This window comes from Oncorhynchus kisutch, linkage group LG1, assembly GCF_002021735.2.
Source record: "Oncorhynchus kisutch isolate 150728-3 linkage group LG1, Okis_V2, whole genome shotgun sequence".
NCBI classification, from domain to species: domain Eukaryota; kingdom Metazoa; phylum Chordata; class Actinopteri; order Salmoniformes; family Salmonidae; genus Oncorhynchus; species Oncorhynchus kisutch.
Window position 1 is genome coordinate 5,011,322 of NC_034174.2, and position 27,158 is coordinate 5,038,479.

At 42.2% G+C, this 27,158-nt stretch overlaps 1 protein-coding gene across 1 annotated transcript in view; it reads left to right on the plus strand.

Annotated features, from left to right (window-relative positions):
- Nucleotides 1–27,158, plus strand: part of LOC109882700 (metabotropic glutamate receptor 7-like) — a 393,305-nt gene that overhangs the window by 188,561 nt on the left and 177,586 nt on the right. Inside the window, exon 5 of the mRNA XM_031798073.1 lies at nt 16,453–16,590. Coding sequence (XP_031653933.1) covers nt 16,453–16,590 — 138 coding nt within the window. The remainder of the gene's footprint in view (nt 1–16,452; nt 16,591–27,158) is intronic.

The window sequence follows — 27,158 nt, forward strand, 5'->3', positions numbered from 1 at the left end:
AGACAGACAGACAGACAGACAGAGCCCTGATGTATCTGGTCTAACACAGACAGACAGACAGAGCCCTGATGTATCTGGTCTTACACAGACAGACAGACAGACAGACAGACAGACAGACAGACAGACAGACAGACAGACAGACAGACAGACAGACAGACAGACAGACAGACAGAGCCCTGATGTGTCTGGTCTACCACAGACAGACAGACAGACAGACAGACAGACAGACAGACAGAGCCCTGATGTGTCTGGTCTACCACAGAGAGAGACAGACAGACAGACAGACAGACAGAGCCCTGATGTGTCTGGTCAAACACAGACAGACAGACAGACAGACAGACAGACAGACAGACAGACAGAGCCCTGATGTATCTGGTCTAACACAGACAGACAGACAGACAGACAGAGCCCTGATGTGTCTGGTCTACCACAGAGAGACAGACAGACAGACAGACAGACAGACAGACAGACAGACAGACAGACAGACAGACAGACAGACAGACAGAGCCCTGATGTGTCTGGTCTACCACAGACAGACAGACAGACAGACAGACAGACAGACAGACAGACAGACAGACAGACAGACAGACAGACAGACAGACAGACAGACAGACAGACAGACAGACAGACAGACAGAGCCCTGATGTGTCTGGTCTACCACAGAGAGAGACAGACAGACAGACAGACAGACAGACAGAGCCCTGATGTGTCTGGTCTAACACAGACAGACAGACAGACAGACAGACAGACAGACAGAGCCCTGATGTATCTGGTCTAACACAGACAGACAGACAGACAGACAGACAGACAGACAGACAGACAGACAGAGCCCTGATGTGTCTGGTCTACCACAGAGAGACAGACAGACAGACAGACAGACAGACAGACAGACAGACAGACAGACAGACAGACAGACAGACAGACAGACAGACAGACAGACAGACAGACAGACAGAGCCCTGATGTGTCTGGTCTACCACAGAGAGAGAGATAAAGGAAGACAAGGGGATTAGAATCTTTGGATACGTCCAAAAGAGATGTACAGTGCCTTGCGAATGTATTCGGCCCCCTTGAACTTTGCGACCTTTTGCCACATTTCAGGCTTCAAACATAAAGATATAAAACTGTATTTTTCTGTGAAGAATCAACAACAAGTGGGACACAATCATGAAGTGGAACGACATTTATTGGATATTTTCCACAAAAAATTTACAAATCAAAAACTGAAAAATTGGGCGTGCAAAATTATTCAGCCCCTTTACTTTCAGTGCAGCAAACTCTCTCCAGAAGTTCAGTGAGGATCTCTGAATGATCCAATGTTGACCTAAATGACTAATGATGATGAAATACAATCCACCTGTGTGTAATCAAGTCTCCGTATAAATGCACCTGCACTGTGATAGTCTCAGAGGTCCGTTATAAGCGCAGAGAGCATCATGAAGAACAAGGAACACACCAGGCAGGTCCGAGATACTGTTGTGAAGAAGTTTAAAGGCGGATTTGGATACAAAAAGATTTCCCAAGCTTTAAACATCCCAAGGAGCACTGTGCAAGTGATAATATTGAAATGGTTGGAGTATCAGACCACTGCAAATCTACCAAGACCTGGCCGTCCCTCTAAACTTTCAGCTCATACAAGGAGAAGACTGATCAGAGATGCAGCCAAGAGGCCCATGATCACTCTGGATGAACTGCAGAGATCTACAGCAGAGGTGGGAGACTCTGTCCATAGGACAACAATCAGTCGTATATTGCACAAATCTGGCCTTTATGGAAGAGTGGCAAGAAGAAAGCCATTTCTTAAAGATATCCATAAAAAGTGTTGTTTAAAGTTTGCCACAAGCCACCTGGGAGACACACCAAACATGTGGAAGAAGGTGCTCTGGTCAGATGAAACCAAAATTGAACTTTTTTGCAACAATGCAAAACGTTATGTTTGGCGTAAAAGCAACACAGCTCATCACCCTGAACACATCATCCCCACTGTCAAACATGGTGGTGGCAGCATCATGGTTTGGGCCTGCTTTTCTTCAGCAGGGAAAGGGAAGATGGTTAAGATTGATGGGAAGATGGATGGAGCCAAATACAGGACCATTCTGGAAGAAAACCTGATGGAGTCTGCAAAAGACCTGAGACTGGGACGGAGATTTGTCTTCCAACAAGACAATGATCCAAAACATAAAGCAAAATCTACAATGGAATGGTTCAAAAATAAACATATCCAGGTGTTAGAATGGCCAAGTCAAAGTCCAGACCTGAATCCAATCGAGAATCTGTGGAAAGAACTGAAAACTGCTGTTCACAAATGCTCTCTATCCAACCTCACTGAGCTCGAGCTGTTTTGCAAGGAGGAATGGGAAAAATGTCAGTCTCTCGATGTGCATAACTGATAGAGACATACCCCAAGCGACTTACAGGTGTAATCGCAGCAAAAGGTGGCGCTACAAAGTATTAACTTAAGGGGGCTGAATAATTTTGCACGCCCAATTTTTCAGTTTTTGATTTGTTGAAAAAGTTTCAAATATCCAATAAATGTCGTTCCACTTCATGATTGTATCCCACTTGTTGTTGATTCTTCACAAAAAAATACAGTTTTATATCTTTATGTTTGAAGCCTGAAATGTGGCAAAAGGTCGCAAAGTTCAAGGGGGCCGAATACTTTCGCAAGGCACTGTATGTCCCTTATGCACACTTACAGTACCTCAGCACAGATACTGTTGTGCCATTGTCGTGCATTTCAACTTGGTACATGGGAAGTATTTGAGTTTTGTTTTTATCCCAAGGATCCACTAACCCTCAGTGTTCTTTATGTCGTTTGATTTGGAGGATTGTGTGTGTTTTAGACGCAGGTGTAGGTGTTTGACTTACTCTCTGGATGCTAGTGTACGAGTTAGCTAGCTTTTTGCTGTGTGACTCGCTTGCAAAACACTGGATGATTTGTTGCGTACCCTCAGTGGATGCTAGCTCATACTCTGTGTGGCTGGCAGTTCTCTCTACATGTACTGTACCAGTTAGCTAGCTCATACTCTGTGTGGCTGGTAGTTCTCTCTACATGTACTGTACCAGTTAGCTAGCTCATACTCTGTGAGGCTGGCAGTTCTCTCTACAGGTACTGTACCAGTTAGCTAGCTCATACTCTGTGTGGCTGGCAGTTCTCTCTACAGGTACTGTACCAGTTAGCTAACCCATTCTGTTTGTGGCAGGCCTGACTTAGGGTACCCTAACTGGATGCATTGTGTACCAGTTAGCTTGCTCATAATGTGTGACTGGCTTGCCTTGCAGTAAACGGGGTGCTTGTGTACCAGTTTGCTAGTTTGTGTTGTGTGCGGCTGCCTTGCAGTAGCCTATCTTGTGAGGCATGTTTACCAGTTAGCTAGCTCGTTCTGTGGCTGGCTGGCTTGCCTTACATCACTCGCTGGATGCTTACATGTGTTTATCAGTTAGCTAGTTCATTCAGAATTCCCACTGGCAGCCTGTCACACTAGATCGCTCTGACGGAGGTGGTAGAGTGTTCCAAAGAGAAACGATTAGAGAACGAAGGAGAGATTTGAGTTCTGACACTGATCAGGATCGCCATCTCAGCCCCCCCGTACCACTCCCTTTACTCATTCCCCTCCTTTACTTTTCTATATTTCTTTAATTAAAAAGCGTTTCCCCGAGGGAGGGGACGACGACAACACTAGCTTATTCCGTAGTCTTTGCTGACTATGTGACCTTATAGGGTATACAGTACCTTATACAGTACCAGTCAAAAGTTTGGACACACTCATTCAATGTTTTTTTTTTATTTTGACTATTTTCTACATTGTAGAATAATAGTGAAGACATCAAAACTATGAAATAACACATATGGAATCATGTATTAACCAAAAAAGTGTTAAACAAATCAAAATAGATTTTATACTTGAGATTCTTCAAAGTAGCCGCCCTTTGATATGATGACAGCTTTGCACACTCTTGGCATTCTCTCAACCAGCTTCACCTGGAATGCAATAACGAGGCTTTATACAGGGTGTTACGGTGCAGAGTCAGCGTGGAGGCTATATACAGGGTGTTACGGTACACAGTCTTTGTGGAGGCTTTATACAGGGGGCACCGGTAAAGAGTAAATGTGGAGGCTATATACAGGGGGCACTGGTACAGAGTCAATGTGGAGGCTATATACAGGGTATTACGGTACAGAGTCAATGTGGAGGCTATATACAGGGTATTTATGGTACAGAGTCAATGTGGAGGCTATATACAGGGGGCACCGGTACAGAGTCAATGTGGAGGCTATATACAGGGGGCACCGGTACATTGTCAATGTGGAGGGTATATACAGGGTATTACGGTACAGAGTCAATGTGGAGGCTATATACAGAGGGCACCGGTACAGAGTCAATGTGGAGGGTATTTAAAGGGGGCACTGGTACAGAGTAGGTGTGGAGGTTATATACAGGGGGCACCGGTACAGAGTCAGTGTGGAGGTTATATACAGGGGGCACCGGTACTGAGTCAGTGTGGAGGCTATATACAGGCGGCACCGGTACCGAGTCAGTGTGGAAGCTATTTTTTCAGGGGGCACCGGTACCGAGTCAGTGTGGAGGCTATTTTTTTCTGGGGGCACCGGTGCCGAGTCAGTGTGGAGGGGTACAGGCTAGTTGGGGTAATCTGTACATGTAGGGGCGAAGTGACTATACATAGGTAACAAACAAACAGTGAGTAGGAGGAGAGGGGGGGAGTCAATGTACATTTTACGGTGGCGATTTGATTAATTGTTCAGCAGTCTTATGACTTGGGGGTAAAAGTTGTTGAGGAGACTTTTGGTCCTAGACTTGGTGCTCCGGTACTGCTTGCCGTGCGGTACCAGAGAAAATGGTCTATAACTTGGGTGACTGGAGTCTGACAATTTTATGGGCTTTCCTCTGACACCTCCTATTATATGGGTCCTGGATGGCAGGAAGCTTGGCCCCAGTTATGTACTGGGCCGTTCGCACTACCATCTGTAGCGCCTTACGGTCAGATGCCGAGCAGATGCCGAGCAGTTGCCATACCAGGTGGTGATGCAATCGGTCATGAGTTCCCACATTGTTGGCTGTTTTTCCTTCACTCTGAGGTCCAACTCATCCCAAACCATCTAATTTGGGTTGATATCGGTTGATTGTGGAGGCCAGGTCATCTGATGCAGCACTCCATCACTCTCCTTGGTCAAATAACCCTTACACTCTTCCTCCTTGCTTCACGGTGGGAACCACACATGCAGAGATCACCAACTCTGCGTCTCAGAAAGACACGGAGGTTGGAACCAAAGATACAATTTCTTGACTAATCAGACCAAAGGACAGATTTCCACCGGTCTAATGTCCATTGCTCGTGTTTCTTGGCCCAAGCAAGTCTCTTCATCTTATTGGTGTCCTTTAGTAGTGGTTTATTTGCAGCAATTCGAATTGCTGATTCATGCAGTTCTCTCTGAACAGTTGATGTTGAGATGTGTCTGTTACTTGAACTCTGTGAAGCATTTGTTTGGGCTGCAATCTGAGGTGCAGTTAACTCTAACAAACGTATCTTCTGCAGTAGAGGTAAGTCTGGGTCTTCCTTTCCTTTGGCGGTCCTCATTAGAGCCAATTTCATCATAGTGCTTGACGGTTTTTATGACTGCACTTGAAGAAACTTTCAAAGTTCTTGAAATGTTCCATAAAGACTGACGTTCATGTCTTAAAGTAGTGATGGACTGTTGTTTCTCGTTGCTTATTTGAGCTGTTCTTGCCATAATATGGACTTGGTCTTTTACCAAATAGGGCTATCTTCTATATACCAACCCTACCTTGTCACAACACAACTGATTGGCTCAAACGCATTAAGAAGAAATTAAATTCCACAAATTAAGACATGTATGTGACTCTTCTGTGTAAGTATTAATTTTAGCCCAACTAGTTTTGTTTTGTATTAAATGTTTTAATTCGACTCTTTTAACTAGGCAACTTTTTTTTTCAAACAACTTTTTTCTGGTAAAGTTGCATGGAAAAACACTTGAACCTTACATCCTACTGACTTCCAGTATCGTTTTCTAATCATTCTGAAATCAGGACTTCACTTCAATCTTAACTTCAATCTTAATATTAACAAGAGAGAGTCATTGTCTCCCTTCAACCTCATCTCATGGCATTTCATCCTTCCTATTTAGTCACTATTCAGCTATTAAAATCCCGGCTTGGTACTGTGTGTGTTTTGGCCTCTTGTTGTTGTTTTAGATTAGGTTCTACGGCGGGGTTCTCTCTAATTGTTGTTGTTTTAGATGAGGTTCGACAGCAGGGTTCTCTCTAATTGTTGTTGTTTTAGATGAGGTTCGACAGCAGGGTTCTCTCTAATTGTTGTTGTTTTAGATGAGGTTCGACAGCAGGGTTCTCTCTAATTGTTGTTGTTTTAGATGAGATTCTACAGCGGGGTTCTCTCTAATTGTTGTTGTTTTAGATGAGGTTCTACAGCAAGGTTCTCTCTAATTGTGCCCAGGATCCTCAGTTAGAGCTCTATCAACCCCCTCTGCCACACAAAAAACACACACAGAATGCTTGTACATGCACGGACTCCTTTCACACAGGATTTACACAGTATTCTGCCTTTACTGGATGGGGCTGGCAGGTAGCCTAGTGGTTGGAGCTGTTGAACTAGTAACCGAAAAGGTTGCAAGATCAAATCTCTGAGCTGACAAGGTGCAAATCTATCGTTCTGCCCCTGAACAAGATAGTTAACCCCACTGTTCCCTGGTAGGCCGTCGATGAAAATAAGCATTTGTTCTTTAACCCATTATTATTGCCTGCTGTTATACATCCTGGGTGCATGCTGGTATGCTGGAGACGAGTGGTAGTAGTGGTGTGCAGATGTAGGTGGTTGTCTATTTTAATACATCCATTGAGACTATACACCATAAAAAAAAAAAATCCATTATTCATTTGTTTAGGCAGGTCCTAAGAAACATTATAACACCAATGACAAAGTATTTTCAAAAGGAATAGAATGGCATATTTTTGAGTTTGAGTTTAGTTAATTTTTTTTCATATTACGAATTTAATTAGCAGTATTTGTTTTGTTTTGTTTTTTAATTGGGGCCAGAGATGCATAAATATTAATAAATTAATAAATTAATTATTAATTAATAAATATTTTTGCTATTTTGTTCAATTGAACAGACGAGACATCCCGATCACTGTCAACACACACACAGCCTATAGTAGTATAGCTATATACCTATATTTGACAGTAAGAATATAATGGAATGTAACTTATGTCGCGGGGAAACGTGTGGAAATGCTGTCATATGAAAAAAAGTGATATTTTGAAAGAGCCCCAAAAACCCATGCATTGTTGATCCACGTTTCATCTCTTTCCTACCCTCACACGATCAGGGAGCATGACGATACAAATATAACGTAATAACAATCCTATTTTCAAAAGTACGTGAGTCAAGTGTTCACAACCCCCGAGAGCTTTTGGAATAGTGTCTATGCATTCAAGCAGGATAATGCAATAAGATAAGCAAGATGCCTACACTTGATTTAGGCTACATTATTGCATTGCTAAATGTTTATTATCAGTGATCGATAAGCAAACCAGCTATCTGTGCCTTCAGATAGCATTCACCCCTCTTGACTTTTTTCACATGTTTGTTGTGTTACAGTCTGACTTTATAGTGGATTAAATTGAGATTGTGTCTCACTGGCCTACACACAATACCCCATAATTTCAAAAGTGGAATTATGTTTTTAGACATTTTTACAAAATGTGTTAAAAATCAGAACTTTCGTGAGTCATTAAGTATTCAACTCCTTAGTGTGTAATAACAGTGTTTAACATGATGTTGTAATGATTACCTCATCTCTGTGCTCCACACATACAACTATCTGTAAGGTCCCTCAGTTGAGCAGTGAATTTCAACCACAAATTCAACCACAAAGACCAGGGAGGTTTTCCAATGCCCTAGAAAGAAGGACACCTATTGGTAGATTGGTAGTTGTTAATTACATTTTCGATGGTGTATCAATACATCCCATTCACTACAAAGATACAGGCGTCCTTCCATCACCATGAGGCCAGTGGTGACATAGGGAAAAATGACATGAGTTTAATGGCTGTGAAAGGAGAACACTGAGGATGGGTCAACAACATTGTAGTTACTCCATAATACTAACCTAAATGACAGAGTTTAATGGCTGTGATAGGAGAACACTGAGGATGGATCAACAACATTGTAGTTACTCCATAACAGTAACCTAAATGACAGAGTTTAATGGCTGTGATAGGAGAACACTGAGGATGGGTCAACAACATTGTAGTTACTCCATAACAGTAACCTAAAGGACAGAGTTTAATGGCTGTGATAGGAGAACACTGAGGATGGATCAACAACATTGTAGTTACTCCACAATACTAACCTAAAGGACAGAGTTTAAAGGCTGTGATAGGAGAACACTGAGGATGGATCAACAACATTGTAGTTACTCCACAATACTAACCTAAAGGACAGAGTTTAAAGGCTGTGATAGGAGAACACTGAGGATGGATCAACAACATTGTAGTTACTCCACAATACTAACCTAAATGACAGAGTTTAATGGCTGTGATAGGAGAAAACTGAGGATGGATCAACAACATTGTAGTTACTCCATAATACTAACCTAAATGACAGAGTTTAATGGCTGTGATAGGAGAACACTGAGGATGGATCAACCACATTGTAGTTACTCCATAACAGTAACCTAAATGACAGAGTTTAATGGCTGTGATAGGAGAACACTGAGGATGGGTCAACAACATTGTAGTTACTCCATAACAGTAACCTAAAGGACAGAGTTTAATGGCTGTGATAGGAGAACACTGAGGATGGATCAACAACATTGTAGTTACTCCACAATACTAACCTAAAGGACAGAGTTTAATGGCTGTGATAGGAGAACTCTGAGGATGGATCAACAACATTGTAGTTACTCCACAATACTAACCTAAATGACAGAGTTTAAAGGCTGTGATAGGAGAATACTGAGGATGGATCAACAACATTGTAGTTACTCCACAATACTAACCTAAATGACAGAGTTTAATGGCTGTGATAGGAGAAAACTGAGGATGGATCAACAACATTGTAGTTACTCCATAATACTAACCTAAATGACAGAGTTTAATGGCTGTGATAGGAGAACACTGAGGATGGATCAACCACATTGTAGTTACTCCATAACAGTAACCTAAATGACAGAGTTTAATGGCTGTGATAGGAGAACACTGAGGATGGATCAACCACATTGTAGTTACTCCATAACAGTAACCTAAATGACAGAGTTTAATGGCTGTGATAGGAGAACACTGAGGATGGATCAACAACATTGTAGTTGACAGAGTGAAAAGAAGGAAGCCTGTACAGGATAAAAAATATTCCAAAACATTCATTCTGGCAGTAAAGTAATACTGCAAAAACATTTTTTGTGGTAAAGCAATTAACACAGTGAGTGCCGCTCTCCATGTTTTCAAGCACAGTAGTGGTTGGATCATGTCTATCGGTACGGTGTGCTTGCAATCGTTAAGGATTCAGGAATTTCTCAGGATAAAAAAAAGGCAATATCCTAGACGAAAACATGGTTCAGTCTGCGTTCCTTTCACCTTACAGCAGGACAACAACCTAAAACACAAGGCCAAATCTACACTGGAGTTTGCTTACCAAGAAGACAGTGAATGTTCCTGAGTGGCCAAGTTACAGGTTTGACTTAAATCTACTTACAAATCTATGGCAAGACCTGAATGGTTGTCTAGCAATGATCAACAACCAATTTGACAGAACTTGAAGAACTTTTGAAAAGAATAAATGGGCAAATGTTGCACAATCCAGGTGTGGAAAGCTGTTAGAGACTCAGCCAGAAAGACTCTCAGCTGTAATCACTGTCAAAATGCTTCTACAAAGTATTGATTCAGTGGTATGAATACTTGTCTAAATTAGACATTTCTTTAGAAACCAAATGGCACTATACAGTAAATGGCAGTTCTCTCTGATACGTGTGATCTGTTCTCTGTGTACTTCAGATGTGTCTGTGACACACACACACACACACACACACACACACACACACACACACACACACACACACACACACACACACACACACACACACACACACACAGAGAGAGAGACACACACACACACACACACACACACCCAGAGACACACACAGAGAGAGACACAGACAGACAGAAACACAGACACACACACCCCACACACACACACACACACCCAGAGACACACATACACACACACACACACACAGAGAGACACACACACAAAGAGAGACACACACACACACACACACAGAGAGACACACACACACACATCCAGAGACACACACAGAGAGAGACACAGACAGACAGACACACACACACACACACACACACACACACACACACACACACACACACACACACACACACACACACACACACACACAGAGCTCTGTAACCTGATTTCTCCTGTGTACTTCAGACGTCCCAGACTGTGGCTCCAATATCGAGCAAAATGAAGTATTCCCTGTCCCAAATGGAACCCTATTCCCTGTATAGTGCACTAGCCTTATGGGTCCTGGTCAAATGTAGTGCACTGCATACTGAATAGGGTGCCAGTTGGAACCCAATGTGTTATCAGATCCCTACTCACTGACACACTTCATGGTTTAATGGTTGTATCAATTGATTTGTAGAATATTAAGATCTGTCGTTATTTGTCTGTTTAGTTGAGAATTCATAATTTTTTTTTTTACGTGACCCTCTAGAAACGTCACTCAGGAGGCCCTTGAGTTAAGTAATTACAGAATGGGGCTTTGAGGCGGAAAGAACGACATCAGTCTAACAACTCTACAGGTTGCCTCTATTATTTGGGGGGGAAACCAAGTTTAATTTTATATAGTGAATGATGGTAACTTCATTTCATGCTGAACAACATCTAATCCCAACATTTTCGGTCAGATTTAGCGAACAAAGAGAGAACTAATGTTTGCAACTGCCAATTATCATATTGGTTGGGAGATGAAGCTGTGTCGTTTCTCGTAGAACAGTAATGTACCCTTTTAACCACTGTAGTTACTTTGCAGTAGTTTGCAATATAATGATAACAATGTCACATCCAGTCAGAGAGACATTTGTCAGGCTCACGCAAAACAGACAGACTAAGTGGATCAGATTGGTATCCACTTAAACGGAAATGCGAAAAGGGTCTTCCAACAGTAAGAATGACATGTCTCTCAACACTAGTCAGTCAAATGATTACAGTGATTAATCAGAGTGTAATTTGTGCTTTAGATTTTCATAATCAAAGCTTAGATAATTTCAGGGCATACAGAATGCAGAAGGTAGAGGAAGAAGCTAGAGTTTTCTTTTTCCTGAAGTGCCCTATTGATTAAATGGCCTCTCTTTTGTTTTTCTCTCTCACTCTCTATGTCTCTCTCTGTCTCTATAATAATGGAACACTGGCTACTTTAATAATGGAACACTGGCTACTTTAATAATGGAACTCTGGCTACTTTAATAATGGAACACTGGCCAGTTTAATAATGGAACACTGGCTACTTTAATAATGGAACACTGGCCAGTTTAATAATGGAACACTGGCTACTTTAATAATGGAACACTGGCCAGTTTAATAATGGAACACTGGCTACTTTAATAATGGAACACTGGCCAGTTTAATAATGGAACACTGGCTACTTTAATAATGGAACACTTGCTACTTTAATAATGGAACACTGGCTACTTTAATAATGGAACACTGGCCAGTTTAATAATGGAACACTGGCTACTTTAATAATGGAAAACTGGCCAGTTTAATAATGGAACACTGGCTACTTTAATAATGGAACACTGGCTACTTTAATAATGGAACACTGGCCAGTTTAATAATGGAACACTGGCCACTTTAATAATGGAACACCGGTCAGTTTAATAATGGAACACTGGCTACTTTAATAGTGGAACACTGGCTACTTTAATAGTGGAACACTGGTCAGTTTAATAATGGAACACCGGTCAGTTAATAATGGAACACTGGTCACTTTAATAATGGAACACTGGCCAGTTTAATAATGGTACACTGGCCACTTACTAATGGTACACTGGCCAATTTAATAATGGAACACTGGCTACTTTAATAATGGAACACTGGCCACTTTAATAATGGAACACTGGCCACTTTAATAATGGAACACTGGCTACTTTAATAATGGAACACTGGCCACTTTAATAATGGAACACTGGCCACTTTAATAATGGAACACTGGCCACTTTAATAATGGAACACCGGTCAGCTTAATAATGGAACACTGGTCACTTTAATAATGGAACACTGGCCACTTTAATAATGGAACACCGGTCAGTTTAATAATGGAACACTGGCTACTTTAATAGTGGAACACTGGCTACTTTAATAGTGGAACACTGGTCAGTTTAATAATGGAACACCGGTCAGTTAATAATGGAACACTGGTCACTTTAATAATGGAACACTGGCCAGTTTAATAATGGTACACTGGCCACTTACTAATGGTACACTGGCCAATTTAATAATGGAACACTGGCTACTTTAATAATGGAACACTGGCCACTTTAATAATGGAACACTGGCCACTTTAATAATGGAACACTGGCTACTTTAATAATGGAACACTGGCCACTTTAATAATGGAACACTGGCCACTTTAATAATGGAACACTGACTACTTTAATAATGGAACACCGGTCAGCTTAATAATGGAACACTGGTCACTTTAATAATGGAACACTGGCCACTTTAATAATGGAACACCGGTCAGTTTAATAATGGAACACTGGCTACTTTAATAGTGGAACACTGGCTACTTTAATAGTGGAACACTGGTCAGTTTAATAATGGAACACCGGTCAGTTAATAATGGAACACTGGTCACTTTAATAATGGAACACTGGCCAGTTTAATAATGGTACACTGGCCACTTACTAATGGTACACTGGCCAATTTAATAATGGAACACTGGCTACTTTAATAATGGAACACTGGCCACTTTAATAATGGAACACTGGCCACTTTAATAATGGAACACTGGCTACTTTAATAATGGAACACTGGCCACTTTAATAATGGAACACTGGCCACTTTAATAATGGAACACTGACTACTTTAATAATGGAACACCGGTCAGCTTAATAATGGAACACTGGTCACTTTAATAATGGAACACTGGCCACTTTAATAATGGAACACCGGTCAGTTTAATAATGGAACACTGGCCACTTTAATAATGGAACACTGGCTACTTTAATAATGGAACACCAGTCAGTTTAATAATGGAACACCGGTCAGTTTAATAATGGAACACCGGTCAGTTTAATAATGGAACACTGGCCACTTTAATAATGGAACACTGGCCACTTTAATAATGGAACACTGGCCACTTTAATAATGGAACACTGGCAACTTTAATAATGGAACACTGGCTACTTTAATAATGGAACACTGGCTACTTTAATAATGGAACACTGGTCAGTGGTATGCAGCACACCACCCTGCATACCACTGCTGGCTTGCTTCTGAAGTTAAGCAGGGTTGGTCCTGGTCGGTCCCTGGATGGGAGACCAGATGCTGCTGGAAGTGGTGTTGGAGGACCAGTAGAAGGCACTCTTTCCTCTGGTCTAAAAAAAAATAAAAAATTTCCCGATATGATCTGGGACACTGCCCTGTGTAGGGTGCCGTCTTTCGGATGGGAGACGTTAAATGGGTGTCCTGACTCTCTGAGGTCATTAAAGATCCTATGACACTTATTGTAAGAGTAGGGATGTTAACCCCGGTGTCCTGGCTAAATTCACAATCTGGCCCTCAAACCATCATGGTCACCTAATAATCCCCAGTTTACAATTGGCTCATTAATCCCCTGTAACTATTCCCCAGGTCGGTGCTGCAAATGAGAACGTGTTCTCAGTCAACTTAACTGGTAAAATAACAAATAAATAAATAATGGAACGCTGGTCAGTTTAATAATGGAATCACTGGTCACTATATATGTAGTCGGAAGTTTACATACACCTTAGCCAAATACATTTAAACTCAGTTTTTCACAATTCCTGACATTTAATCCTAGTAAAAATTAGTTAGGAACACCACTTTATTTTTAGAATGTGAAATGTCAGAATAATAGTGGAGAGAATGATTTATTTCAGCTTTTATTTCTTTCATCACATTCCCAGTGGGTCAGAAGTTTACATACACTCAATTAGTATTTGGTAGCATTGCCTTTAAATTGAATATCTTGGGTCAAACATTTCGGGGAGCCTTCCACAAGCTTCCCACAATACGTTGGGTGAATTTTGACCCATTCCTCCTGACACAGCTTGTGTAACTGAGTCAGGTTTGTAAGCCTCCTTGCTCGCACATGCTTTTTCAGTTCTGGCCACATATTTTCTATGGGATTGAGGTCAGGGCTTTCTGATGGCCACTCCAAAACCTTGACTTTGTTATCCTTAAGCCATTTTGCCACAACTTTGGAAGTATGCTTGGGGTCATTGTCCATTTGGAAGACCCATTTGCAACAAAGCTTTAACTTCCTGACTGATGTCTTGGTGTTGCTTCAATATATCCACATAATTTTCCATCCTCATGATGTCATCTATTTTGGGACGTGCACCAGTCTCTCTTGCAGCAAAGCACCCCCACAACATGATGCAGCCACCCCTGTGCTTCACGGTTGGGATGGTGTTCTTTGGCTTGCAAGCCTCCCCCTTTTTCCCCCAACTGAATGATGGTCATTATGGCCAAACAGTTCAATTTTTTTTTTCATCAGACCAGAGGACATTTCTCCAAAAGTACAATCTTTGTCCCCATGTGCAGTTGTAAACCATAGTCTGTCTTTTGTATGGCGCTTTCGGAGCAGTGGCTTCTTCCTTGCTGAGAGGACTTTCAAGTTATGTTGATATAGGACTTGTTTTACTGTGGATGTAGATACTTTTGTACCTGTTTCCTCCAGCATCGTCACAAGGTACTTTGCTTCTGTTCTGGGATTGATTTGCACTTTTCTCATCAAAGTACGTTCATCTCTAGGAGACAGAACGCGTCTCATTCCTGAGCGGTATGACTGCTGCGTGGTCCCATGGTGTTTATACTTGAGTACTATTGTTTGTACAGATGAACGTGGTACCTTCATGCTTTTGGAAATTGCTGCCACGGACAAACCAGACTTGTGGAGGTCAAAAAAAAAATGCTGAGGTCTTTGCTGATTTCTTTAGATTTTCCCATGATGTCAAGCAAAGAGGCACTGAGTTTGAAAGTAGGCCTTGAAACACACCTCCAATTGACTCAAATGATGTCAGTTAGCCTATCAGAAGCTTCTAAAGCCATGGCATAATTTTCTGGAATTTTCCAAGCTGTTTAAAGGCACAGTCAACTTAGTGTATGTAAACCTCTGACCCACTGGAATTGTGACTCAGTGAATTATAAGTGAAATAATCTGTCTGTAAACAATTGTTGGAAAAATTACTTGTGTCATGCACGAAGTAGATGTCCTAATCGACTTGTCAAAACTATAATTTGTTAACATGACATTTGTAGAGTGGTTGAAAAACGAGTTTTAAGGACTCCAACGTAAGTGCATGTAAACTTCCGACATCAACTGTATATATATTATTTTATCGAAACAGGTGGGGCTCAAAACTGGTGGGCCTCTGCCTTCCCTGAATGACATGTCTCCGCAGTCTGAAATAGAAAAAGAACAAACTATCATTGGAAAAGATGCAAACATTTGTTCTCTGTTCCAGAAGTTGTCATGTGGGATACAGACTCAGGAAAAATGGAAGCAGATTTCTCCTGAAATACTCATCAGCCTGAATTACTAATACTTACAATGTAATCTCCAGCAATGGAATATGTCCTGAAATACTGGTTTCACAACAGTGGTCTATTTCAGCAGGGGAAACAGGAGCAATAGGAACTGGACAAATATAAAGCTTGAAGGTAAAATGTCCTACATTTTGCAAATAATTCAAACAGCGTGTCTAAATAGATACGCAATGTGATACAGGACTTTTTCTACACAAGCAGCAGATTTTTTTAACCTTTATTTAACTAGGCAAGTCAATTAAGAAAAAGTATTATTTTCAATGATGGCCTAGGAACAGTGAGCTAACTGCCTTTGTTCAGGGGCAGAACAACAGATGTGTACCTTTTCAGGTCCAGGATTTGATCTTGCAACCTTTCGGTTACTAGTCCAACAGCTCTAACCACTAGGCTCCCTGCTGCCTCTATACTCTAAACACTAGGATACCTGCCACCTCCACACTCTAACCACTAGGCTACCTGCTGCCTCTACACTCTAACCACTAGGCTACGCTGCCACCTCTACACTCTGATATTAAAGATGCTCTTGAGGCCTACGACTTGTTTTAAGAGTTGATTTATATGTCTTTTTTCTCTCTACAGGATTTGATGCCTACTTCACATCGCGGACGCTGGAGAACAACAGGAGAAACGTCTGGTTCGCAGAATACTGGGAAGAGAACTTCAACTGTAAACTAATGAGCTCTTCCAAGAAGGAAGACACCAGCAGGAAATGCACAGGTAGCCATTGGCACTCGACAAGGCTGTACTTTAAACCCCATAAATATTGGCACATGATAGATGTTTGATGCCTTATTAGCAAGGGCATACTTTCTTACAGTAAACATTTGAACTATTTATGAGGTAGTAGGCCAATGATAGGCTCCATATCACACTGCAGCCCTGTTCTCAGAATACCCCTTGGTACTATTTTATTCTGCACTCTGCAAGGATGTGCAGTAATCCCCCTTAGGGCTGTTGGGGTAACCCTATTACCGCCACACCGGCAGTCACAAGTCATGACGGCAATTCCAGTGAACATTTAGTCACAGTAATTAGCCTTCTCCAAGCTCTGAGGATGTTGATGGTCATTAGTAGCTGGTACTCAGCACTCTATTGTCCCTCTAATCACTCGGACATCAATGCAAATGTAATCGAAAATCTAATCAAACAGTTCATTAGAGCCCATGAGCTAATGTTGCACAACATTTCTATAATTGCATTTCTATAGGAAATGCAATTGCGTGAGAAAACAGAATGATGGCCTCTGTTAAAAAGAGGAGGATCCATTCAGCTTACTAGGCCTACTTTATTTATTTCGCAATGTTCCTAATATTAAATCAATCAATCAAATTTATTTATGAAGAAACCCAGCGTCAAACCCCAAAACGGCAAGCAATGCCGATGCAGAAGCACGGTGGCTAGGAAAAACTCCCTAGAAAGGTCAGAACCTAGGAAGAAACCAGGCTATGAGGGGTGGCCAGTCCTCTTCTGGCTGTGCCGCGTGGAGATTATAAACCTAGAGAGGAACCAGGCTATGAGGGGTGGCCAGTCCTCTTCTGGCTGTGCCGGGTGGAGATTATAACAGAACATGAGTTAGGATAGGTTCCCAAAACACGAAAATATGCTCAGATGTGATAAAAAGAGAATAACTCCCTAGATAGGCATGGACCTAGAAAGAAGCGTAGAGAGGAACCAGGCTCTGAGGGGTGGCCAGTACTTTTCTGGCTGTGCCTGGTGGAGATTATAAGAGTACATGACCATTAAGGCCAGATTGTTCTTCAAGGTATTCAAACGTTCATAGCTGACCAGCAGGGTCATATAATAATCACAGTAGTTGTAGAGGGTGCAACAGGTCAACACCTCAAGGGGTAAATGTCAGTTGGCTTTTCATAGCCGAGCATTCAGAGATGTCGAGGCAGCAGGTGCGGTAGAGAGTGAATAGAATATAATATAATAAAATAACACTTTATTGTCCATCCAGAATGGACGGAAATGGAAGGTCAGCCAGGAGTCATCAGGCCAGGTAGTCCTGCTGCTTGGACGTAGGGTTCAGGTCCTCCGGGCGGAAGAAATAATTAGAATTACACCAGATAAAACAGACTGATCCTACCCCCCCGGTGCATAGACTATAGCATAGATACTGGATGCTGAGATGGGATGGGGGCCACTGTGGTCCCATCCGATGATACCTCAGACAGGACCAACCAGGCAGGGTATAACTCCACCCACTTTGTCTAAGCAAACACCACCCTACACCACTAGAGGGATATCAAAAGACCACCAACTTACTATCCTGAGACAAGGCTGAGTATAGCCCACCAAGATCTCCTCCACTGCACGAGACTGAGGGGGGTCCAAACCGGACACATTGCTTCTCTTTTCAACAGGTGTATAGCTTACCTGTTTGGCATGAAAAAATGAACCATGGAAAAAGCTACCTCCATTCTCTATTTAAAACATCTACAGGATCAACCCCACGGGATGGTTGAGCTAACATAGGCTAATGTGATTAGCAGGAGGTTGTAAGTAACACGAATATTTCCCAGGACATAGACATATCTGATATTGTCAGCAAGCTTAACAATTATTGTTAATATAAGTGCACTGTCCAATTTACAGTAGCTATTACAGTGAAATAATACCATGCTATTGTTTGAGGAGAGTGCACAGTTTCGAACTCAAAAAGTTATTAATAAATCAATTGGGCAGTCTTGATACAACATTTTGAACCGAAATGCAATGATTCATTGGATTAGTCTAAAACTTTGCACATACACTGCTCTCATCTAGTGGCCAAAATCTAAATTGCGCCTGGGCTGGAATAATTCATTATGGCCTTTTTCACGCTTATAGCCTACTGTCATGTGTGCATTTCTGTGCTTAGAATGTGAAGAAAAAGCCTATCAACATTTGAAGCTTAAACGTTCTGATCTGTTGCGCCGGCCTCATTGCGAAAAATGTGTTTTTGGGGGGATGCAAGTGGTTGTATTAATTTGGGATCTATCACATCCCACAACTATCCCAGACTATGTTTGGAATATGTATTTCCCGCACAGAGTACAATAGGTAAACCTTTGTACTATTGGGGATAGTAAATTAACATAGGCTAGTGCTTTTGCTTTTGCTGTTCGTTAGGCCTACTCATCTTGTTGGCTGACGGAAAGTGCATGTGGACAGTTCTTCCAATATCTTCAATATGCACCTTGGAATTGGATAAGGACGCCCGCAGTTGCGTCCCCAATGCGTCTGTCTTCACTTGTAGCCTGTGACAAAGACCTGATCATGTGACAGAGAACCAGTGAGTGTGGGAAGCTTTGGCATGCAGCTGGGGGAAGGGAATTATAATAGTTATATTCATCCCAAAGGCACAACGGCCACTGGCCGCAATAGGCATGGCTTTTCTTCAAGGTGTGTTACAGCCACACACAAAGGGGATGCTGCCAGGAAATTCAAGGCATTATGAAGTGCTTGTCAAATTGTGAATGAGAGACTGATGAAGTGTGTACAGCCAGCCATCTTTTTCTTTTCACCTTTTATACTTTTTAACATTTTTGTTATCTTCATTAGAGTCACATCAGATAGCCCAACATTTGTATCACAACTAAAGAAACATAAATACCATAAATAACTCTATATTGTTTGTTTGTTTGCATGTTTGTTTGTTATTCACAGCTCAACACAGAATAGCCACATGTGCCTCTTTCACAAAAATATCCTTTCTATTTTATTCAACTTTGTTCAATTGTATTCTTTATACTATAAAATAATACAAAACAATGACAAGGAATTCTAAGTAAATATTGTCTGCTAAATTAACTATTGTAGCCCACAGCAATATAGCATAGCCAGATCAGGGGCAACTCAGAGAATGGTATTATGTTCTTCTAAAATAGACTACATGTTCTTCATATCATGCTTCTGTGGTCTAAAATAAACAATGGATTTATTGTGACGGTGTAGGCTGTATTACATGGATTTATTAGCCTTTTTAAAGATGTAGATGTTCCTAAGGTCTACATCGGTGGCTTTTAGGCTATGCATGGATGCCTGGAGATGCTAAATGTGTTTATTTTAAATGGTCAAATTTTGATTGGTCGCATAAACATATTTAGCAGATGCTATTGCGGGTCTAGTGAAATGCTTGTGTTCCTAGCTCCAACAGTGCAGTAATATCTAACAATACAGAACAATACACACAAATCTAAGTAGTAAAAGTATGGTATTAAGACATATAGAAATATTAGGATGAGGATGTCGGAGTCCGGGGATACAGTATTAATACATTAAAAGTCACAAGCTCGGACACACCTACTTATTCAAGGGTTTTACTTTATGTTTGACCCTTTTCTACATTGTAGAATAATAGTGAAGACATCAAAACTATACAATAACACATATGGAATCATATGGGACTAGCATGTGTTTTTCAAGAGGACAATGACCCAAAACACGCCTCCAGGCTGTGTAAGGGCTATTTGAGAGTGATGTAGTGCTGCATCAGATGACCTGGCCTCCACAATCCCCCAACCTCAACCCACTTGAGACGGTTTGGGATGAGTTGGACCGCAGAGTGAAGGAATAGCCACATGCTCGGACACACCTACTTATTCAAGGGTTTTACTTAATTGTTTACCGTTTTCTACATTGTAGAATAATAGTGAAGACATTCATTTGTTGAATTTCTTTCCTCATTAATGCTTTTGAGCCAATCAGTTGTGTTGTGATAAAGTAGCATTTGTATACAGAAGTTAGCCCTATTTAGTAAAATACCAAGTATATTGTGGCAAGAACAGCTCAAATAGGCAAAGACAAATGACAGTCCATGATTATTTTAAGACATGAAGGTCAGTCAATCTGGAAAATTTCAAGAACTTTTAAAAATGTTCTTCAAGTGCAGTCGCAAAAACCATCAAGCGCTATGATGAAACTGGCTCTGCCACAGGAAAGGAAGACCCAGAGTTCATTAGTTTTACCAGCCTCAGAAATTGTAACCCAAATAAATGATTCACAGAGTTCAAGTAACAGACACGTCTCAACATCAACTGTTTAGAGGAGACTGCGTGAATCAGGCATTCTTGGTCGAATTGCTGCAAATAAACCACTACTAAAGGACACCAATAAGAAGAAGATACTTGCTTGGGCCAAGAAACATGAGCAATGGACATTAGACTGGTGGAAATCTGTCCTTTAGTCTGATGAGTCCAAATTAGAGATTTTTGGTTCCAACTGCTGTGTCTTTGCGAGACAAAGAGTAGGTGAATGGATGATCCCCGCATGTGTGGTTCCAATCGTGACGCATGGAGGAGGATGTGTGATGGTGTAGGGGTGCTTTGCTGTTGACACTGTCAGTGATTTGTTTGGAATTCAAGGCACACATACCCATCATCGCTACCACAGCATTCTGCAGCGATATGCCATCCCATCTGGTTTGCACTTATTGGGACTAGCATTTGTTTTTCAACAGGACAATGACCCAAAACACGCCTCCAGGCTGTGTAAGGGCTATTTGAGAGTGATGTAGTGCTGCATCAGATGACCTGGGCTCCACAATCCCCCACAACCCAACCCAGGTGAGATGGTTTGGGATGAGTTGGACCCGCAGAGTGAAGAAAAAGCAGCCAACAGGTGCTCATCTTATGTGGGAACTCCTTCAAGACTGTTGGAAAAGTATTTCATGTGAAGCTGGTTGAGAGAACAGCAAGAGTGGGAAAAGCTGTCATCAAGGAAAAGGGTAGCTGCTTTGAAGAATCTCAAATATAAAATATATTTTCATTTGTTTGACAATTTTTTGGTTACTAAATTATTCCATATGGGTCATTTAATAGTTTTGATGTCTTCACTATTGTTGTACAGTGTAGAAAATAGTAAATGTTATCAAATGCCCTTGAATGACTAGATGTGTCCAAACTTTTGACTGGTACTGTACATATCCCAACCAGAAGCTTGGCACACCTGTGTTGGTGGAGTTTCTCCCATTATTCTCTGCAGATTTTCTCAAACTCTGTCAGGTTTCATGGGGAGCATCGCTGCACAGCGTCGCTGCACAGCAATTTTCAGGTCTCTCCAGAGATGTTAGATAGAGTTAAAGTCTGGGCTCTGGCTGGGCCACTCAAGGACATTCAGAGACTTGTCCCAAAGCCACTCCTGCGTAGGGATGGTGCCAGGCTTCCTCCAGATGTGATGCATGAGTTCATTCTGGGTTTCATCAGTCCAGAGAATTTTGATTCTCCAATTTCCAGTCTCATAGTGAAGGGTCTAAATATTTATGTAAATACAGTATTTCTGCTTTTTATGTTTAATACATTTGCACAAGTTTCTAAAAACTAGTTTTTACTTGTTCATTATGGGTTATTGTTTGTCGATTGATGAGGAAATTGTTTTATTTAATCCATTTTAGAATAAGGCTGTAAACGTAACAAAATGTGGGGAAATAAGTCTGAATACTTTCTGAATGCACTGCACATATTACCTCAACTACCACTTACCAAACAGGGTAGCCTAGTGGTTAGAGCGTTGGACTAATAGCCGAATGGTTGCAAGTTCAAATCTCCGAGCTGACAAAGTACAAATCTGTCTTTCTGCCCCTGAACAGGCAGTTAACCCACTGTTCCTAGGCTGTCATTGAAAATAAGAATTTGTTCTTAACAAAAGGCTAAGCTTGAGAGCTAGCATATTTATTTCATTTCATTTGAGATTTTCATGAATAGTTAACGTTGCGTTATGGTAATGAGCTTGAGGCTGTATTCACAATCCCGGATCCGGGATGGCTAGAATCAAGAGTTAACTGACTTGCCTAGTTAAATAAAGGTAATCTTGCTGATGGCACACTGTGGTCTTTCACCCAATAAATATGTAAAAGACATGGGAGTTTATCAACATTTGTTTTCAAATTCTTTGTGGGTCTGTGTAATTTTCAGGGAAATATATGTCTCTAATATGGTCATACATTTGGCAGGAGGTTAGGAAGTGCAGCTCAGATGTTTCTACTATCTACGAGGCAAATTTACACATCAATTTGCACATCAAGGGACATGATTGCATGACATTAGTGGAAGCTTATGCTGCTGTTGAGGATAACATTATAATGCAGTGCAGTAGAGGTCCTGGGTTCCTGATAGGGAAGGAGGGAGAGAGTGATGGAGGGGAGATAGGGGTAGGATTGCAGGAGGGGATGAGGTGTATTATTGGGAGGTTTGGGAGGGGGTGAGAATATGGGGAGATAGGGGTAGGATGGCAGGAGGGGATGAGGTGTATTATTGGGAGGTTTGGGAGGGGGTGAGAATATGGAGAGATAGGGGTAGGATGGCAGGAGGGGATGAGGTGTATTATTGGGAGGTTTGGGAGGGAGTGAAAAGACAGGGAGAGAGTGGAGAGTATGGTATGGTGCTGATCGGGAGGGAGAGGAGATAGTGTCCTGGCATGTGGGGGAGAAGAGACCTGGGGTCTGGTGCTGATCGGGAGAGAGAGGAGATAGTGTCCTGGCGTGTGGGGGAGAAGAGACCTGGGGTCTGGTGCTGATCGGGAGGGAGAGGAGATAGTGTCCTGGCGTGTGGGGGAGAAGAGACCTGGGGTCTGGTGCTGATCGGGAGGGAGAGGAGATAGTGTCCTGGCGTGTGGGGGAGAAGAGACCTGGGGTCTGGTGCTGATCGGGAGGGAGAGGAGATAGTGTCCTGGCGTGTGGGGGAGAAGAGACCTGGGGTCTGGTGTTACCGGTGAGGGAGGGGAGATTGGGGTCATCCATTTGATTTGAAAGGAAACTATACAGTCAGTCAGGGGACCACCAGGTGGGAAAGGCTAGCCCCTATATTAGTAATATACCTGAGCTGTTATTTTCATGTCCTGCCCTACATTAAGTACCAACCCCCCACCTCTCTGTTGGGTTATTACACGCTTGGCTCGTTAGCTGCTAGCGCCGTGTCTCTCTTTAACGAGACATAATGAGATGATTAGGATTTATAGGACGATGCCGTCCTCTCCTTGTGGCGCCCCCCCAAAGGTTCACTCAACCCAGACCAAACTTTTACTGGCTGCTTCTTAAATGGCAGCTTTTTCCCTATAGGACTCTGGTCGTAGTGCACTATATAGGGAATAGGACTCTGGTCGTAGTGCACTATATAGGGAATAGGACTCTGGTCGTAGTGCACTATCTAGGGAATAGGACTCTGGTCGTAGTGCACTATATAGGGAATAGGACTCTGGTCGTAGTGCACTATATAGGGAATAGGACTCTGGTCGTAGTGCACTATATAGGGAATAGTACTCTGGTCGTAGTGCACTATATAGGGAATAGTACTCTGGTCGTAGTGCACTATATAGGGAATAGGACTCTGGTCGTAGTGCACTATATAGGGAATAGTACTCTGGTCGAAGTGCACTATATAGGGAATAGGACTCTGGTCGTAGTGCACTATATAGGGAATAGGACTCTGGTCGTAGTGCACTATATAGGGAATAGGACTCTGGTCGTAGTGCACTATATAGGGAATAGGACTCTGGTCGTAGTGCACTATATAGGGAATAGGACTCTGGTCGTACTGCACTATATAGGGAATAGGACTCTGGTCGTAGTGCACTATATAGGGAATAGGACTCTGGTCGTAGTGCACTATATAGGGAATAGGACTCTGGTCGAAGTGCACTATATAGGGAATAGGACTCTGGTCGTAGTGCACTATATAGGGAATAGGACTCTGGTCGTAGTGCACTATATAGGGAATAGGACTCTGGTCGTAGTGCACTATATAGGGAATATGACTCTGGTCGTAGTGCACTATATAGGGAATAGGTCTCTGGTCGTAGTGCACTATATAGGGAATAGGACTCTGGTCGTAGTGCACTATATAGGGAATAGGACTCTGGTCGTAGTGCACTATATAGGGAATAGGACTCTGGTCGTAGTGCACTATATAGGGAATAGGACTCTGGTCGTAGTGCACTATATAGGGAATAGGACTCTGGTCGTAGTGCACTATCAATTGAATAGGACACTGGTCGTAGTGCACTATCTAGGGAATAGGACTCTGGTCGTAGTGCACTATATAGGGAATAGGACTCTGGTCGTAGTGCACTATCGAGGGAATAGGACTCTGGTCGTAATGCACTATATAGGGAATAGTACTCTGGTCGTAGTGCACTATATAGGGAATAGTACTCTGGTCGTAGTGCACTATATAGGGAATAGGACTCTGGTCGTAGTGCACTATATAGGGAATAGGACTCTGGTCGTAGTGCACTATATAGGGAATAGGACTCTGGTCGTAGTACACTATATAGGGAATAGGACTCTGGTCGAAGTGCACTATATAGGGAATATGACTCTGGTCGTAGTGCACTATATAGGGAATAGGACTCTGGTCGTAGTGCACTATATAGGGAATAGGACTCTGGTCGTAGTGCACTATCAATTGAATAGGACACTGGTCGTAGTGCACTATCTAGGGAATAGGACTCTGGTCGTAGTGCACTATATAGGGAATAGGACTCTGGTCGTAGTGCACTATCGAGGGAATAGGACTCTGGTCGTAATGCACTATATAGGGAATAGTACTCTGGTCGTAGTGCACTATATAGGGAATAGTACTCTGGTCGTAGTGCACTATATAGGGAATAGGACTCTGGTCGTAGTGCACTATATAGGGAATAGGACTCTGGTCGTAGTGCACTATATAGGGAATAGGACTCTGGTCGTAGTACACTATATAGGGAATAGGACTCTGGTCGAAGTGCACTATATAGGGAATAGGACTCTGGTCGTAGTGCACTATCAATTGAATAGGACACTGGTCGTAGTGCACTATCTAGGGAATAGGACTCTGGTCGTAGTGCACTATATAGGGAATAGGACTCTGGTCGTAGTGCACTATCGAGGGAATAGGACTCTGGTCGTAGTGCACTATATAGGGAATAGGACTCTGGTCGAAGTGCACTATATAGGGAATAGGACTCTGGTCGTAGTGCACTATATAGGGAATAGGACTCTGGTCGTAGTGCACTATATAGGGAATAGGACTCTGGTCGTAGTGCACTATATAGGGAATAGTACTCTGGTCGTAGTGCACTATATAGGGAATAGGACTCTGGTCGTAGTGCACTATCGAGGGAATAGGACTCTGGTCGTAGTGCACTATATAGGGAATAGGACTCTGGTCGAAGTGCACTATATAGGGAATAGGACTCTGGTCGTAGTGCACTATATAGGGAATAGGACTCTGGTCGTAGTGCACTATATAGGGAATAGTACTCTGGTCGTAGTGCACTATATAGGGAATAGTACTCTGGTCGTAGTGCACTATATAGGGAATAGGACTCTGGTCGTAGTGCACTATATAGGGAATAGGACTCTGGTCGTAGTGCACTATATAGGGAATAGGACTCTGGTCGTAGTGAACTATATAGGGAATAGGACTCTGGTCGTAGTGCACTATATAGGGAATAGGACTCTGGTCGAAGTGCACTATATAGGGAATAGGACTCTGGTCGTAGTGCACTATATAGGGAATAGGACTCTGGTCGTAGTGCACTATATAGGGAATAGGACTCTGGTCGTAGTGCACTATATAGGGAATAGGACTCTGGTCGTAGTGCACTATATAGGGAATAGGACTCTGGTCGTAGTGCACTATATAGGGAATAGGACTCTGGTCGTAGTGCAAAGTATAGGGAATAGGACTCTGGTCGTAGTGCACTATATAGGGAATAGTACACTGGTCGTAGTGCACTATATAGGGAATAGGACTCTGGTCGTACTGCACTATATAGGGAATAGTACTCTGGTCGTAGTGCACTATATAGGGAATAGGACTCTGGTCGTAGTGCAAAATATAGGGAATAGGACTCTGGTCGTAGTGCACTATCGAGGGAATAGGACTCTGGTCGTAGTGCACTATCTAGGGAATAGGACTCTGGTCGTAGTGCACTATATAGGGAATAGGACTCTGGTCTAAATTAGTGCACTAGATAGGGAATAGGACTCTGGTCGTAGTGCACTATATAGGTAATAGGACTCTGGTCGTAGCGCACTATATAGGGAATAGGACTCTGGTCGTAGTGCACTATATAGGGAATAGGGCTTTGGTCTAATGTAGTGCCCTATATAGGGAATAGGGCTCTGGTCTAATGTAGTGCCCTATATAGGGAATATATTTCCATTTGGGATGGTTTTGTCTTCTGCATTGTTTTTTTCTCTTCACATTTCCCGCCTGGTAGATTATCGCTGCCATGGGAAGAAAAGAAAAAGAAGAGAGGCCATCAATAAGCTTTTGTACCCAGCTGCCCCACAGTGGTAATATATCTATTATGGCTAACCC